General features: G+C 42.8%; 1 protein-coding gene across 2 annotated transcripts in view; it reads left to right on the top strand.

Annotated features, from left to right (window-relative positions):
• CPSF2 (cleavage and polyadenylation specific factor 2) overlaps positions 1-18,070 on the top strand; it is a 114,498-nt gene that overhangs the window by 7,900 nt on the left and 88,528 nt on the right. The window contains exons 2-6 of one of the 2 annotated variants that reach the window (XM_078660073.1): positions 9,638-9,789; positions 11,334-11,511; positions 14,696-14,855; positions 14,987-15,092; positions 17,680-17,809. In XM_078660073.1, coding sequence (XP_078516199.1) covers positions 11,363-11,511; positions 14,696-14,855; positions 14,987-15,092; positions 17,680-17,809 — 545 coding nt within the window. In that variant the 5' untranslated portion in view covers positions 9,638-9,789; positions 11,334-11,362. The remainder of the gene's footprint in view (positions 1-9,637; positions 9,790-11,333; positions 11,512-14,695; positions 14,856-14,986; positions 15,093-17,679; positions 17,810-18,070) is intronic. The other variant, XM_078660072.1, reaches the window with a different exon arrangement.

Raw genomic sequence — 18,070 nt, 5'->3', positions numbered from 1 at the left:
GGGGGAAAAGGGAAGATTGGAAAAATAGAGAGGATGGAAAAAGAGTTAAATAGAGAGAACCTTCTGGAGCGCCCCCACCCGTACCCCCCCCCTCCTCACTTGCTTGTAGGAGGTATGACGGCTGGATCGCCGGTCCGCCTCCCGGAGACATGTTCCTTTATGTTCCCGTTTTAAAAACTCCAATATTCCTTCAGTCGGAAGATCGTTCCGTTGTAGTCTGTGCAAGAGATTCCTTCTGTACGGTGGGCCTTCGATTTTCTTGTCTTGTTGGTCTATTTGAGGTAGGTTGTTGCCGCTATGAGGTAGATAATTCCTTTGAGGTAGTATCCTAAAGTTCTGGCATGTTTTCATTGGCCGCTGTTCCCGGTGTCACCCCAGTTTGAAGGGTCAGGAGATGGGCCTCTCTTTGCCGAGGCTTGTTGTGAGGTGTCCATGTTCTGGGCCGCGGTTCCGTTCAGATATCGTGTCAAATCCTTTGGTTCTGTGAAGAAATGGTTTTTGCACCTGTCCGTTATTTTGAATTTTGGGGGCCTACAAAGGAGAATTGAATGTTGTTGTCTTTGAGCCTTTGTTGGACGACCAGGAAGCCTTTCCTGGTGTCCACCGTGGGTTTAGAATAGTCCTGAGTGAGGATGATTTTGTGGCCCTTCCAGTTTATCTGGTGGTTTTTCCTAGCGTAGTTGAAAATGTCTTCCGTATGTTGCGATCTCAGGGATTTGCATATAATGGGTCGGGCGTATTTGGTCACTGAGCTTTTGAAAGTCGGGACTCTGAAGACCTTGTCTATTTCAAATTGGCGGTGGAATTTTAAGTTGGGGATTAGGTCCTCTAGGAAAGCTGCGCATGATTCTGATGTTTCCTCGGCGCCTTCCGGGACCCCCAGGATGCGGATATTCCCTCTGCGGCAACTGTCTTCCATCTCTGCTGTCTGCCTTAGTAGGCCCCCTGTGGCTTCCTTTATCATCGTCACTTCCCTGCCCGCTTTGTTGGTGTAGTCTTCCACGTCGCTGATACTCTGCTCTGCCGTTGTCAGCCTCATGTTTACCTCGTTTAGGTAGGCTCTGACCGCAGCGATTTCCAGTTGTATTGTGTCTGTGGTGAGCGTTGTGGTTTTTGCCAGGTCATGCACCTCTGCCAATTTCTTTAGGATCATTTCCAGGGTACTGCCTATGTCTTGCTTTTTGTTTGATCGGAGAGTCAGCTGGTTCTAGTTCGTTCTGTCTTTTCTTCAATTGCTGCTGTTGGAGCCGCATTTCACTTTTCAGACTTTTTGGTGCATCTTGCGAGAAGTTTGGTTCGAAGACCTGAAGCTCTGTACCGGTCTGACACTGTGTGTTTCGGGGCCGGTATGTGTAGCGAGCTCTATAATCCTTGCTGGCAGGTTTTAAGTTTGGGTAGGCTTTGCTCCCCCACTCCGGCGGACTCTGGAGGTGGCTCTCTTCGAGCAGTGTCTGCTTATGTCGGACTGTGTGTGCCGTTCGGAGGATCTGCTGGTTGGGCAACGCAAGTGAGCCTGTTCACGCCTGCCTATCCCCTCTGCGTTGCTGTGACAGCGTACTGGGGAGCCTGGTAAGATCGTTGATTGACTTAATCTGTATCATAGCGGGGGGAGTCAGTTAGCTTCTCGCTTGTGTTGTTCAGGTCCTCTCTAAGCAACCTTTTAGCCCCATTGGGAAATCCAAAACGGTTCTGTGTGGACCTGGGTGGCCCCCTTTGCAGGTTTCCGCCTGCGCGTCAGAGAGAAGCGCCTTCTTTCCTTTTCTCACCCATCTAAGTTGCAGCGGGGGTGTGTGTGTGGCCTGGAGCGGTCCTCTTCTCGTCCAGTATTCAGTGGTCCCCCCCTTCTCTCAGTACTTTGCGGGCACGCTTTGCTTTTTGCGATGTGTTGTGGCGCTGTTGCAGTGCGCTTCTCGCATTTTCCTCGTTGGGCACCTCCTTTTGGGTTGGGGACCTCCTTTTGGGTTGGGGCTATTCTGAGCCTCTTCCTGTGTGCTGCGTTAAGGGGTGGCCCCTCCCTCACCCTCTTTCGATTTCTTTCTTCGTATTGCTGTCTCTGGGTTCTTGTGGGCTATAACGTAAGTCCACTGTTTGTTTTCTACTTGCTCCCCAGCCAACGCCCTTAGTATGTTTCACTTTCGTTTCTGTTTTCACCCGCCCACACGAACAAGCACTGATTGGAGGGATTGTTCCAGCGTTTAGTTTTGCCTCGCTCTTTCGCACGCTATGCGATGTTCCCTGAATCCCTGCACGCCGCTGAGGGGGCTGCACTTTTTCAGTTTGGACCGCCGCCTTTGGACCCAGACCTTATCTCTGCAATGCAGGCGCCATCTTGGTAAAGTCCGCTGCTGGGCCGATCATTCCCTTTTGAGTTCTACACCTGTATGCCACTCACCACTTCTGTGTACGGGGGTCTCAGGCCTTGGTACTGCTGGGGGTGATAGGCTGTGTTGCTCGGCGCTGTCAGCGGTAGGTTCTTCGCCGCGTCCTTCTCAGTGTTCTTTTACAGCACTCCCCTGGGCGCCATCTTGTTTTCCTGGGCGACTCGCCTCCGAGTTTGTTTTCTGCTTTCCTGTCAGCGCCTCTTCTCTCGCCTCAAAGCTCCTTGGGTGGAGCCAGGCTTCCGATGCATAAAACTTTCTTCCTTCCCTTGATTTGGGCCATTTGAGGTTGACCTTTTCGTCTCGCTAGTCTCCGTTTGGCGCATCAGCGGGAGTAGGCAGCCATTAGCTCTGCCCTCCAAGCCGCTCCCCCTGCCCCAGATTTTTTTTAAGGCCAAGGTCTTTTCAAGTTCAAAAGTGGACACTTTGTACAGTTTTCAGTTTTTGCAATGTTAACTTATGGACGAATCAATATTGCGGTTTTACAGATAAGTGAACAAATTACAAATCCAGTCTTCGGGTTGTAGGGTTAGCAGAGTGCAAGGTTCAGATCGGCGCAAACACTGCACCACCAGCGGCACAGTGGCGGCTGGGTGCAGAGTTCAAAATGAAAGATCGCCTCAATGAAGACTGAGGGTGCTTGAAGACACTCTACCTGCAGCTAAGTAAAGTGGCTGCAGGGCTCAAGGCAGCACCAAGCATACACCTCAGCAGCACAGGCGGCCAGGTGCAGGGTGCAAGCACATTGTTGGGCGCCCATTGCATTTCAGTGGAGAAAGTCGGTTTGGAAAACAGGCTGCAGGCGACAAACAGGAGGCTGCACGAAGGAAGCCAGCGAAAGCAGAGGTAAGTTGGGATGCTGTAGGCCGTAGGGACACCATCTCGGTCGAGCTCTCCCAAGGCCCAGGGGCTTCAGGTGCCAGGTTGTCCTTTGACATCGGGTTTTCCTTACCAGAGCTGGTCGCAGGGAGCCTTTGGATTCATACTGCAGGTGTTGTTGTAGAGTCCAGGAGGGGCCAGCCAACGCTGGGCTTGGACTCAGGATCGCTGGGGAACCTTTTCTGGATCGGTGGGCCACGTGGACATTGGCAGGAGGTGTCTTGTGCAGAGTGGTCAGGAATCACGGTTCCGGAGGGCACCAGAGTCCTTTGTCTTGGTTTCTTGGAGATAGGTCAGCTATCCACAGGAGTTGTGGTCTTTTTTTGAAGGCAGGCAGTCCTTTTGGAGCTCACTGGCTTCAGGACAGGCGTTGTTTTCTTTGCAGGATCTTTGACGCTGCAGACAGGCCTTTAGGGCTGGGGCCAAATCAGTGGTTGTCTTCAGTTTTCTTTGCATGGCATCTTCTTTGTCTTCTCTTCTTAGGTTGGCAGGAACTAGTTTCAGGGTCTGGGAGAGTAAACTATATACTAGATTAAGTGGCATTTTAAGGGAATGACCGGGCCAATGGGAACATGACACACACTCAATTATGCCACCCTCCTATGGTAGGGAGCATAGTCCTAGTCCTGATTCGAGGAGTCCCACCACCTTCAAGATGGTGGAAACTGAAAGGATGTGCTTCCCCTTACCTCCTGCACCTTAGGGGTGGAGTTGGCAGAGGTGGGCATGCCTATTATTCCTAGTTTTTCCTGCCCAAAGTAGGGATCTAAAACTGGGGGCTGCCATCTGCTGCTAGCAGCAGAGGCTGTTGCTCGCATTACAGAGGCGGCAGGCCTTTGAAGCTTACCTCTCAAGCACTATGCCCATCCTAAAGGAGGTGGTGTAACACCCCTTCCCATGATGTTCTTTGTTTCTGGTTCCCAGAGAGCGAGGGCTCTAGACCCAGGGGTCCAGAAACATGTCTGCTGGTGAAATGCTGCCTAAAGCCAGTCTGACCAAACCATGGTTGGTAGGTTTTCAGGGGACACCTCAGTACATTTCAATAAATCCCCCACTGGAATCAGTGTGGGTTTATTTGGAGGAGTAGTTTCGTACCAAACGCTCCTGGGTTCAGAGAAGCCATCATAGTACTAGGAAACTCGAGATGGCAAGTTTCCAGCACATGTACTCTGTATGGCTTCCCTGGCACTTACAATATCTAAGAATAGACTTAAATATATGCTGCAGTGGAAGTCTGCATAGCATAGGTGAGGAATCCCTAGGGGACCCTCTTCAGTCCCAATGCCCAGGTACCATTTTCTAGGGACTTACAGGGGGCCTGAAGGGCCAATTGTGGGACACTTTTAGGGAAGAACACTGGTACTGGGAAAGTGGATGGCATGGACCCAGTGCTCTACAAAGTTGCATCAAAAGCCTTGCAATAAGTAGGAGGTACTGCAACAGAATCCAATTTTCTCACACAGTGGTTTCAAAGATTTTTTTTAACGTGATAAGCTACAAAGTACACCAATAGATTTTTTTTTTGGTCCTTTGCTTCATGGCCCATGAAAACGCGAGCTGTTGTCATGTGCCTTTGAGGTCTACTATAGACATTTTAAGTGACTTCCTAAAGAAGGGCAGGTTTAGTGATTACAGGTAAAAGGTTATTTTGTGAACCAAAATTACTCAGTTGGCAGATGCCTTAGTTAGTCCACTTATTACACCACTTGATGGACGAGGGATACCCGCTTGGAGTTCACATAACTACTGTGAAAGAATTTTTAATATGAAACCGCGCACTGTTGAATCAAATTTCTTCGTCGTTCTGTTATGGAGATGTTTGTTTACCTACCTCCAGTTTCTCAGGTTCTCTCTGCTGTATTCATCTTTAAAGGTGACAACGTCCACACACGGTTTCAGTTTGTGGATACTCCTGCTGAAATGTGTGCTCTGTTGTACATGTTCCAACAGCATGTGGATTATTTTTCAATTACAATCTACAAAGGATGTATAGCAGTGGAACCGATTACACTTAATCTGCTGACATTTTTAGGATTTTGTACATTTTCTTCAGAAGGCTTGTGGATTTTTTGTACGTTAAAATACTCCTGGATAAGATTTTCTTTTCTGCACAAGCGACTCATTGTACTGAATAAATACATTCTGCATTAGTTTAGGATGTGTTTATGGCTGTTTCCAGTGTTCCAAATTGCCACATTTTCCCAGACTAAATATTACGTAGATAGAGAGCGAGTTAACAATGCTTTAAAAGCACCCTTTACAACAGCTTCTCTGTTTGAGTGCCTATAAAGAAAAGAACGTAGCGGTATTTAGTGGTATTCAATATCACTTGATTGCAATTTTCGAATTAGAACTTCCCAGCTTAAGACTGGGACTCAATACGGAAAAATCATGTGCATGGATTAATCTATAAAATGTGAGAAAGCAGATGGGATGCTACTGTCCACTTATGTGAAAGAGGCACAAAAGCGCTAGTTGAGGAGTCTAATCATTAAAATTGGTGCTTTAAATTCTTTGTTTGAGGCGCCAATGCTGATTGCTATTGGTTCGTTTCTTCAAACCACACAACAGAGGGAGAACCATCTATGGGCTTCTCAGGAGTTTACACGGAACCCTTGTTTGCAAAAGAATACTTGTAACAAGTCAAAAATAGATGGCAGGTCCACCTCCATAACTGCCTTCTATTCTGAACCCTTTGCAGTAGGAACTTTTAACAATCTCAGAAATGTTGTTGGTCCAAGGCATGTTGGGTTTGATGATAAAGTTAAGCTTGTTCATCTTGGGTTCTACAGACAGGTGTCTGCACAAGAGAATGTGGAAAAATTCCTGACGGGGTAAACCCCCTTCATAGTCGAAACCAGTTTTTGTTCTTTATTTCTGACGTTAACCAAAAGCTTACTGGACTTCATCCGTCCCTGAATGGATATATTAAACTAGTGGATCCATCAAACTGATTGGATTACACATTTGCACATACAACTAAACTGTTTCTACAGATTAATGCTATTCAGCTAAAACTTTTGCTCAGATGGAACAGGTGGGAGACATCTAGAGGTAAAAAAAATCCAAAAGGGATGATTTTCCAAAGATACTCAAATTATATGCCTTCCAACAAAAGAACCTTACCCTGTGAGACATTGTCATTAAAATCTTTAACCTTTTGGAAACCACTATTGGCATGGTTAACTGAGACTAGTCTCTCTAGCAGGACCAAGAGGAGCACTGGATCAAATCATGTAAACAAGTCATGAATGACCATGACACTCAGTCTTTCATTATGTTGTCTACAACAGGCTGTCCCACACTTCCAGAAGGGTAATTTCTCTACTACGACTTGGAAAGGGGGTGGAGTGGATAACAGTTGAATGGCTTCGCAGTGATTTGAGTCTAGTTATATGTAATTTACGTATGCTCCATTATTTGATATACTAAGGAAACCTTTGTTATGTTTAATTTATCTTCTTATGTCTTCAACAATTTGTCCACTAGAACAGAATTGACTGAAATTAGTAACTTTTACATGTAACAGGTGAAAGGGTTTGGTGTTTATCTGCATTATGCACATTAGCAGAAAATTTCTATAATGACAAAACATCTTTGTTGGCGGAAGTCCCCTTTCTCCCAAAGTAACGGCCGGTGACAGAAGGACAGTGCCTCACACCTGTGCCATCCACCAGAGGTTGTCCAGTGCCAGTGTTAAGGAGTTTGGCAAGGACATATAAGTGTGTGAGGAAAACATACATCTCATGAAATGTGGAGTAGGGAAAGCAGATTTACTGTGTCTTCAGAAAAATAGGTGATCCAAAACAATTTACTGCATTAAAATGTATCCTAGTTAATGTTATTTTCGAATAAAAAAAATTCATTCACCTAACTTCAATTTAACTGGATGGGCAACAGATGACAAATTATTTTTAAAAAGAGAAGTTTCTTTAGCAAGAGGAATTCCAACTTTTCTTGCATACATTCAAAATTACTAAGCGGGTGAAAGTTTTGACAATGGTCTTTAATAATCCTAACGAGAGTCTGGTTCAGATGTATGTAGGCCTGCAGTATTTAAGGAGATCTTGGACAAGGGTCACATGTATTTGTTCTGGCCAGAAGGGAGCAAAACTATGCTAGAGGCTGTCGGGCATGCATACACAGCCCTTGCTTTTAATAGTGGTTCTTGCTTTATTAGTCACAGAGTAACCCTACCCTGTAAAATCAATTTAGGAGATAAAATATCTTACTCTGATTGTATTGTAATATTGCACTAACGTAGCGCTTACTACCCCGGACGAGGCATCATTGTAAGGGTAAAGAAGGTAAAAGTCAGATTAAATGTATGGATATCCTGGCCGTGGTCCTGTATTGAGAACTTTTTTGTTTTTCGATGCTTTATCATTTGGGTATTTATTTCCTCTATTTAGCTTGGTTCTGGTTTTACCGTGCACTGTATTGTTTGGTGATTATCAATTAGGGTACACGATAGTTTGATGCCTTGAATTAACTAAGGGACATAGGGCAGGGTAAGCCAAGTAGGCCTCATGAATAGTAACAAGGTGCAAAACCGCACCAGAAGTGCCAGCAGCTCATTGTTATCAAATAAGTAGAACATTAAAAAAACAGCAATTTTGAAGCAGGTGCTATGAAGCAGTCCTTTGCACTAGGCAAACATGGTCTAGAAGTAAGTTCCTGCCTGGCTTCTCTGAAAAATTAAAAAAATAAAGTGAAGTTACAGTTAACAAACAAAACCTAAAAACCACTGAAATTTGCAAGTCCTAGTTCTGTAAAGTAACCATAACCCATGTCCCCATCATACATTGCTTGTGTCCTCGTATCACTCATGACACTTTAATCACTTTGATTGCCTCACCGACATCTCAAATTACGTCATTATTGACATCATCCTTTGGTTTCCTTTAAGTACATTTTTTATAGACTCACTCTTACAGTGATTTTATTTCTTTTTCTTTTGAAGGCGGTTTTTAAAAACCTCTGGTTTTTTTTCTGTTTTTTGTATTTGTTTATTTGTTTATTTTTTATTAAAGTATATATGTTCTACCAAACCCAACCTTTTTTCTGCAAACATAACTGCCATTGAAGTTTGCAGGAGCATCAAGCCATATCAGGACCTGGACCTAAAGCGCTGTGAGTGGCCATCCCAAACTATTGATGGCCTTCAGACTTGCACAGCAGTAGTTGGCCACTGGACCTGGCACAGGCCCTTATTACAAGATCGGAGCTTCATGGACCACCAAACCTGTGGTGGAGGTCCAGGAGCCGCCAGACTGGCAGTCCCCCCTCTTCGTTAGGACTGTGGTGGTTGGACCGGTGCTGTGGTCCAGGATCCACAATCCCTAGTGGTGGCATAGCGGTCTGAGGCCCCTAATATGCTGGCAGTGCTGCTGCGGCACCGCCAAGCATATTAGGAGTTTCCTCACAGCCACACTTTTCAAGGCGGTGGTGGCATAGCGGTCTGCGGCCCCTAATATGCTGGCAGTGCTGCTGCGGCACCGCCAATCATATTAGGAGTTTCCTCACAGCCACACTTTTCAAGGCGGTGCGACCGCCATGAAAAATGTGGCTGTGAGGAAACAGTGCCCTACAGCACCCAGTTGTGCCTCTGCACCATAGGGGTGCATGCAGGGGGGCACAACCTGTGCATACACCCCAAGTTCCTGCAGGACATGATCCATGCCCTGCAAGAACTGGCTTTGAAACTCCCATTGCGGTGCCTTTTTCAAAGGCACAGATGGGGGACTAAACCCCCGTGTCTTCACTCTCGCTCTTAATATTAAGCAAACCCCATATAAATAAAACTACATGTGGAGTTTGCATTAATTTTTTTAAATTACTCACTTCCTTGCATGGCCCCCACTTAAATGTCGAAGTGTCTCCAGGTGAAGGCCCGCTCTCTATCAAACGCGGTTTTTAGAGAGCGAGGACTGCCGATGATGAAGCATGACACCTGGTGGTGTGTGAGGACAGTCCTTCCAATTTTTTGATATGCCCAACACCCCACAGAAGAAAGCTTAGTAAGCCTTTTTCCATCTTAGAATCAGACACTCATTCAGTGTAGCTTCTTTTTGGGTGTAACTGCCAAAGAACTGCCTGCCACAGTAAAAATAAGTTGTACTCTGGCGGGCCGTTGTTTATGGCTTTGGCAGTCTCATAGCGGGGCGGCAGCGTGTTGACCCCGTTCCGAGACCGCAAAAGTCCTAATAAGGCCCTCAGGCACTTCCATAAGTAAAGTTCTACAGTTTCATGCAAATGTTTTTGTAATTTTATTCAGTCCTTTTTTTTTTTATGATGAAAGTCCAAATAGTCCTTTAGGAATTAAAATCGGGAAAATCCCTTTTTTTGATACCACCCTCCACTTCTTTGTTTTATTTTAGGTCTCGTGTTGCTCGATCTGCAGGAACCTTCCAGTGCCAAATTCAAATTGGATGAATCCTTTTATTAGAATGTTTTGTGCAGATTCATTGAGTGGCACCAAAGTTATTAAGAAAACCAAATTCGCCTTTTCAATAGAAACTCAGACTTAGCTGTAAGTACACAGAGACATTCGCTGCCTGTGTGATTGATATATATATATAGGTTAAGCATAAAAACATAAATATATATTTTTTAATGATATTGCTTTTGAGTACGTACCTGCAATGTAAATGCTCCCTGGTGAGTAGTGACTCCTGATAAAAATGTAAAATAACTTACCTGCGATGTAATGACTCCTGTACACATCTAATTAGGATGCATATAAAAAACATTTAATTTTCAAACACAGCTGTTGTAACATATAGAGCAGTGTCGCCATGTTGTAGATGTTTCAGAGACCTGTAAATGAACTATTGTTTAAAGAAAAACAGGAGCAACTCAGACTATGGGTCTCTCTCAGTTGAGAGTAACGAATGAAACACTGTGCATCTTAAATATGTACAGCTTAACAAAGTCCTCCGAAAGCTTGAGGAAGCAAAATCTACACAGGGAGCAAAAATTGCTTAACTTTATATATACACTTATTATTTTTATCTGCAGATGACCAATGTGCACCTTAAATAATCAAACTCCAGCTGAGTCATTTTAGCTGTTAAAATATTGAATTATTGAACTACATCTGAACTGCTGAATTTAATGTGTGTCATACTAGAAAGGAATTTCTTTGTAGAGAATCGGTACTCAGGGGAAACTAAAGCATCTGTTGCAATTTACGGACTTGGCATTCAAAAGCTAAACACGACAGAACTGTCCATTGTATCATTAATTGCAATATCTGATAATATTGGGCACTTGTTATTGTTCCCAATGAGTGAGGGTGCCTTCTGTGCAGACATATTGTTGTTTGTGTGGTCCATACTTAGTCTGTTGAACAAATTCTCTTAACCTGTACATTTTTGCACGTGCTTACTGATATAAATGTTGCTCCTGGGCTTAATGATTTCATTTGGTAATACTTCTCATATAATTTGCTGTTCATTGAAATATGAACACATGCCTTACAGTACAGCTTGCTTGAAATGGTTGTAGCTCTTTTAAAATTGTTAAATAATTATTAATGGATTTTAGGTTTTCTGCTTGGATTGTTTCTAAACCAAATAAAAGTAATTGAATAATATACAAAACAGATCCTTTATTCTGACTGCTCATTTATTCAGCCAACTCCTTTCAGTGACATAACATTTCCACAAGGGGTTTATTTTCTTGTTCATCATGGTTGTTTTGCAGCAGTCTACCTAGAACTGTGAAGTGCTTGTGCTCTTCTTGCTGAGCTATTGTACTAGTTAAAAAATGGAGCAGATTTCACATGTAAAGTTAGATTATTTGATCTAGATATGACATTATCCTGAAATACATGGTATTGACTTAATAAGAGCAGTTAGATTAATTACTCTTTCCGTGTACCACACTTTTCTTGTACAAGATAAATCACATTTGAGAACAAGGGTGTCAGCATTGATTTATGTGACAATTGCTTCACTTTCCTCTACTTCCAGAGAGATCACTGTTAATACCAACACAAATTGAATTATTGTTCACTCTATATAATGCAACCCGCATTTTGCATAATAGCAAATGTACTTTTGCTTGTTTCAGAGTACTTGTGGCTAATATCTGCAGCAGCCATGACGTCCATCATCAAGCTTACCGCCCTCTCGGGGGTGCAAGACATGTCTGCGGTCTGTTATCTGCTCCAGGTGGACGAGTTTCGCTTCCTCCTCGACTGTGGGTGGGATGAAGAATTTTCCATGGATGTCATTGATTCTCTTCGGAAGTAAGTAATGATTAGAAGAAATGGAGCTATTTAATGCATTACTTTGGTGAACCAGCATGCTGTAAATCAGTGGAAAACTGAGTGGTTCATCCATACATTCTTTCTCACTTTACCTGAACATCCTTTGGAAGAAATTTGATAGCACAGGTAATTTTTTATTACACCAATAGCCGAATCTCTAGGATTTCCTGCCAAAAAGCAAAATACACCAGTTTTAGAGAACTCAATAAGTACCCCTCACCATGATTGAAGGTTTCACCTCGAACTAAGTGGAACTCTGGCTGCTGTACGTTAAGCGTAACATATGGGTAGAAGTGGTAGTCTGTCTCGATTTGCATGCCTTATCTGAATACTCCCTCCCTTGTCAGTGTCTCATTTCCTTAAACCTTTTCTCCCACCTGTACTTCTCAGTCAAGTGCAAGGTTCTAGCCAGGGTCATGACTAGCCTCGACTGCAGAGTTTGAGGCACCCTGGGACTCCAGTGCTCGAGGCATCCCAGGATTGGAGCACTCAGACACCCGAGACTCAAACAAAACACTTTTGTCACCTTAGAATTGGAGCACATGGGGCACTCCGTAACGAGAGTGTGTGGGTGTAGTATTTGATTTAAGAGATGATATGCTACTTTTTTTGCATACCACCCCAAGGGTTCGGTTTGTGTATGTTGTTCTTATTCTAGGTTGTTTGTACTTGAGTAAACTCCCTTGAAGGTGGACGTGTCCAGCCAGTGTCCCCCGGGGTCGGTTGGAATAAAGTATTCATCTGCACGACCTGGGTGTGTGGAGATGTAACTACAATGGGGCACTCTGTAACTGGGGCACCATATTCCTTTGATTCCCTGCAACAACTGCTACATAATTATTTTTGTCTGAACTTTTTACCACAAGTACACTCGTTCAATTTGAACAGATAGTTAAAACACCAAGCACTTAAATGTCCCGAGGAGAATATAAAACGGTTGTCCTTTTACACATAGCCATTACATCCGGTGTTCTGACACTTAAAAAACAGAAGAGCTGGAAGCAACCTGCAACTGAGAGATGCACCTGGACTGAAGAGTGTGAGGCACTCAAGGATTGGAATGTGTGAGGCATCTTGGACCTGGAGGACAGTGTGGGAAAACCTGGCACTGGCTGCACCCCAGCATTTGAGAGTGAAGGCTATTCTGGGACTGGATACAGCCAGTCATCATTCCCAGGTTTGGAGAGTGTGGGTCAATCCCAGGGCTTGGAAACATACTGAGTCAACCCATGCGTTCCAGAGTCTGCCCAGGATCTTGTGAGCGCCTTAGGTAAGCCACAAATCTAGAGAGTGTGTCAGTCCTAGGGCTTGAAAGCAAGTTTCAAACCCAGACTGGAGACCACAATGCATGCCAGATAGTATATTTTCACTTTTCAAACACTTTTTTACTGATGTCTGTGTGACACATTTTTGTTCTGTGTGATAACGTGCTGCAATGTGCACTACATTGTGTTGAGTAATTGCACCAATCAGCATTTAAAACTAGCATTTCCCCTCAAATATCAAGCTCGGGTTATCTTCCTTTTTTACTATTTATTAATCATAAACAACAGTACACAGTCCCAGTGCTATATCAAGAATTTAAGCTCAAAAGTGAAAACAAACTATATTGAAAACCAGAAGTAACCAGTCCATTTGTAGAACCAAAAAAGTCAATAGGTCAGGAGACACCGATTCGAGATGAAACCAAACTTCAAAAATAGTTTACATGTTTTAATGTATTCTAAACAGTCACCAAGCAAGAACACTTGTGGGAATTGCCAGTAGCCAGCAATAATCCCTCTGAACGATCTTTTAGGCATGAAAATGGCTTCTCTGTAAGTACTTTGGACTCTTTGGCTCAAAACCATAGAAGCCAGACAGAGCATCTCGAATGGTAGTGCGGCCTGCAGTGGAAGCTATTGGTCCCACTTGCTTGTGCATGATCCTAACCAGTTTACAGGAGAGAGTGGCCTTGTGTATACCAGCTAAGATTGTGTTCTATTGGTCCACCCTTGAAAACATTAGAGGCTTAACCTACTTCCTGTGATCAGCTTGCTTGGGAGAGCTGTGTTTTTGTGAAAACCTGACAGCCGTGACATCTTTGATAAATCGAGAGACACTGAGAGCATGCTGTGTCATTGTGCCTTCATATACTTTGAGTATGCTGTTTCCAAATTTGTGTAGACCCTCTCTTGTTTAAGTTGGCACATTAAATTATTTACACGCGGTCTTGTGGCAGAACTGATTCATGCTAATCCACGTAACAGCCTTGTTTGGTGATAAGCAATGAATTGGGAAATCGGAGTTCTGATCCCAGGTTCATCTCTGGGTCAGATAAGATGATATGGGGTAATCCTCTCTATCTAAAATCCTTTTTACAAGTTTATAGTGCTTCTAAACTAAAATTAGTGGCTATGTGCAAAAAAACAGGCCTCAAACGTTCTTCTGTGGACGCTTAACCACTGAAGATTTTACTCCATGGACAGGTTGAAAGGTTGCACTTGTGGGAACACACTTAGACAAGAATGATTCCTCAGCAGTTGTATGAAGTAAAATTAATATATGGCTTTTAAAAAACTGCCTGTTGGAAGGTTAAAGGCTAGCTTCTCAACCAAATAGAGACGTGACCATTCTAGTCCAAAGGAACGTTTGATTCTGATTCAAGTATATATTTTTTACAGTTTGGTCTATTGGATGCTTAATATCTCAGTTACAGTACTCCTTTTGTAAGTTGGTGCATACATGATTCAATTGTACTGAAGTTGTATGGGCTTTGAAAAGTGATAGGAAAGGTAAGGACATATTTTATCAGCCTGGACGGTTTCCTTTTAGTGAAAGTTGAGTTGTCAGATACAGCCTATAACTTTAGGAATGGATTTCTGGAGAAATTAGTTGATGGGCCCAGATTGTTAACCAGAAGCCTTTCTGTAGTCATTATCTTTGCTTGTTTTTTAAAAACTTTTCTTGCAAGGCTTAGTGACAGTATATTTCATGTTTGACTACTAGCAAATGTCGTAAAAACTGCAGTGCCTGTGATCTTAAGATGCTGGTTACACCTTTGAAAAACTGTGTAATTTAATGTGTGATCATACATTAAGCATTTTGTAGTTACATAGCGATTACAATACAGAATTATGTATAGCGTACTTTTATAGAGTGTGTATATATTTGTTCCTCCCAGGTATGCTCACCAAGTCGATGCTGTCCTGCTCTCCCACCCAGATCCTGTGCACCTCGGTGCACTCCCGTATGCTGTTGGAAAGCTTGGCTTAAACTGTGCAATCTATGCAACCATACCCGTTTACAAAATGGGGCAGATGTTTATGTATGATCTGTATCAGGTATGCTTTACTTTTTAATATTAGGAAATCTTGTCAATTAAATGACTTTGTCCCTCCCCCCCCCCCCCCCCATTTAGAAGAGCTGTGTTTTGCTTATTAACATTTTTATTCTCCGTTTCTGATGTGCCTAGTCACGCCACAATACTGAAGACTTCAATCTCTTTACGTTGGACGATGTCGATTCAGCTTTTGATAAAATACAGCAGCTGAAGTTCTCCCAGATCGTAAACTTGAAAGGTAAAAATGTGGACGTTTTTTCCCCTAGGATTTCCCTGGTTTTAGTGGCCATAGGCCAAATCGCTATCCAGTGGCCGTACATTATGCAGTCTGACTGCAGTCTATATATTCAGTATGTTAGCTTAGAAAGGAATTTAATGAGATGCAATGTCATATGATTTACATTAAGAAAAATACACTGGCAAAGCAGCACTAACACCAAGACTGGAAACTTATCAAGTTTGCAGAAGAGTGAATCATGATGTCCCTTTCGTCCCTCAGCATCTAGCCCATATTTATTTATTGTGCACTAGTGACCTAATCATGCTTTTCTTACAAGGCATGTAGGATCAACATAGCCATCCCTGGGTATTGGTACTCTGGACTGAACAAACTCCTTTTACCCATGTAGCATTTACTTAGCTAAGAAACTCATCTGTTTTAGGCGGGTCTCTTCTACACAAGCGTTAAACCACTGCTCGTTGTTAATATATTCCAGGATCCTGCCTGTATTTTTCTTGAGTTTCTTAAGCAGTTTACATTCCAAGTTGTAAACATGGAAGCATAATTTAACAGAGGAAGAGAAAGCATTTGCCCTCACCGACCAGATCTTTTGGAACCCATGAACTCGTAATCTTTGATATATTTCATAAAGATCATGTTGCTCTTACAATTACCAATATGAATCCCACTACCATATCCATCTTTTTTTCCTACCCATGAGAAGCCACTAGACATGTTCGGGCTCCTTCTTACCAATTGTTACTCTTGTCTACCTATCACTCTAGTTTAGGTCTCCCAGTTCAGATAGAAATGCAAGCTTTGGTGGAATTCATAAATCTGCCTAAACTTGAGAAATGTGAATGGTACACGGAAAAGATGGTATGGGGCAGGGGTCGCCAACCAGTTGCTCGTAAGCTACTGTAGCTCTCAAGCTACCTCTTGAGTAGCTCACTTGTGTGCAGCCCAGCTTAATAAATTAGAATGCTTTTGTTTGGTTGAATTACTAGACATGAAAAAAATTGAGATTATACAACACTAATAATGTTAGTAGCTCTCAATGCATTTCATTGAACATGCGTAGCTCACGGTACAGAAAAGGTGGAGACCCCTTGCGGGTGAAAAAGAGACCCTCTGAGAAACGCACTGAAGTCTAATACATGTTTAGTGCAGAAACATAGCGAGCTGCAAAAAATATTTGAAGTGTGAATTTGTAATTTAAATAGGCCAGCACTTCTCTGTCTGAGCATACAGTGCTAAATCCACTTAATTTTGACCTTTCTATTATACATTTTCTAAAATGCAAAAACCAGAGTCTAGAGTATGTGACGCAGTGGGAATCTCAAGAGAGCTGCTAATTACAAGGTGCCTAGCTCCTCTCGTGGGAAGAATGCAAGGGGCCTAGAAAGCCGGATACAATAGGGTACAGTAAAACGCTGATTCTGCTATCTGCAGTTTCTTACTTGTCTATGTCAACTTCACAACAAGGCTACTCTTACTTGAACAGTCAGTCTGAAATGTGAAATTTAGAGCACTGAAATATAGATGCCAGTACATTGAGAATGTGTCAATGTACTACAATGAAAAACCGACGGTACTTAAAGCAGGTATAAAAGCAATTTCAGAGTAGTTAGTGGCTATGTCTACCACTCAGCTGTAGCTCATGTCTATTGTACGTGTACATTTCTCACATGAGAACATCTGTCTGCATCATTCCCATGGTGCAAACTTGATCCACAGCTTTCAGCTGCACACTTTGTTTCTTGATTTAAGTGTACAATGTTCGAAGTGCACAGTGTAATCCATCATATTACCAGGCACAGCTGTTACTATACTACTGTTCTACCTACTGCCATTGCATTGCTATTGTATGCCCTGCTACTGATGGGCATATGACATGAATGTTGATGTTCGAAATGTGAAAAGTGTATATGACTAGAGCTTTGACTTTTGCAAAGCTGACGAACAAATCAGAAGTCAAATGTTCATAGATTATTCAAACATTAAGTACTTGCAAACCTTAACACACGCTTGCTTCTGCACTATATTGCCGTTGTTTTTGTTGTAGGTTTTTGTTTTTTGTGAACCTACATAGATATTCATAATACCTGTAAAAATGCACAGAACGAGACAATGTTTCATCTGCCTTCCAAGTATGGTGAACATTGTACTAAGTTTTTCCACATTCAGTGTCCCCAATTACTATCTATTGGACCCTTAGTGGGGAAAGATCTCCACGCCCCACTCACAAGTTTACCCAGAAATTTAGGGGACCAGTAAACATTTTTACCAAAGTTGGTGCAAACTGGTTCAGCAGGCTGTCAATAAAATAAGCTACCCAACATACCTGTTCTTGAACTCTTGCATTGCATTTAATGTGTGCATTTAGGGAAAAAGTTAGGGGCTTTAACTATGCCCGGCAGCATAAGCTTTATCAATGCATATTTTTATGTATCCTAATGTATTGTGTTTCCAGGACACTAATGTAAACCACAACAAAATGCAATGAAATGGGTATGCTAGCATTTCTATGCTCCCAATAGATTACACTGTAATTGTGCCTGAGGGTAGCAAACTATTTTCTGAATAATTATTTTATCTTTTTCAGGCAAAGGCCATGGTCTGTCCATCACCCCACTGCCTGCTGGCCACATGATTGGAGGTACCATCTGGAAAATTGTTAAAGATGGAGAAGAAGAAATAATCTATGCTGTTGACTTTAACCACAAGCGGGAGATGTAAGTTTCAAAGCATGTATACGCTGTCTGGCTGGTTTGTTTGCTGCATTGCCATTGCATTTGTCAGGCTGTGACGTTTAAACACAAAATTAACATTGCTTTGTATTGAATTTTCCACATTGCTAGCTACCGTTAAGTAGACAGATGTGGTGGTCGGATTAAAATAGCTCTCTCTGAAGTACTCACATTTCTGCTGTTTGTATTTTACTTTAGTCCAGCAATTCCTAAAATATCCTACATAGAATGATCCAGTAGTTTTTC

This window comes from Lissotriton helveticus, chromosome 9 (assembly GCF_964261635.1).
Source record: "Lissotriton helveticus chromosome 9, aLisHel1.1, whole genome shotgun sequence".
NCBI classification, from domain to species: Eukaryota; Metazoa; Chordata; class Amphibia; order Caudata; family Salamandridae; genus Lissotriton; species Lissotriton helveticus.
This window is presented reverse-complemented; position numbering and strand designations above follow the sequence as displayed.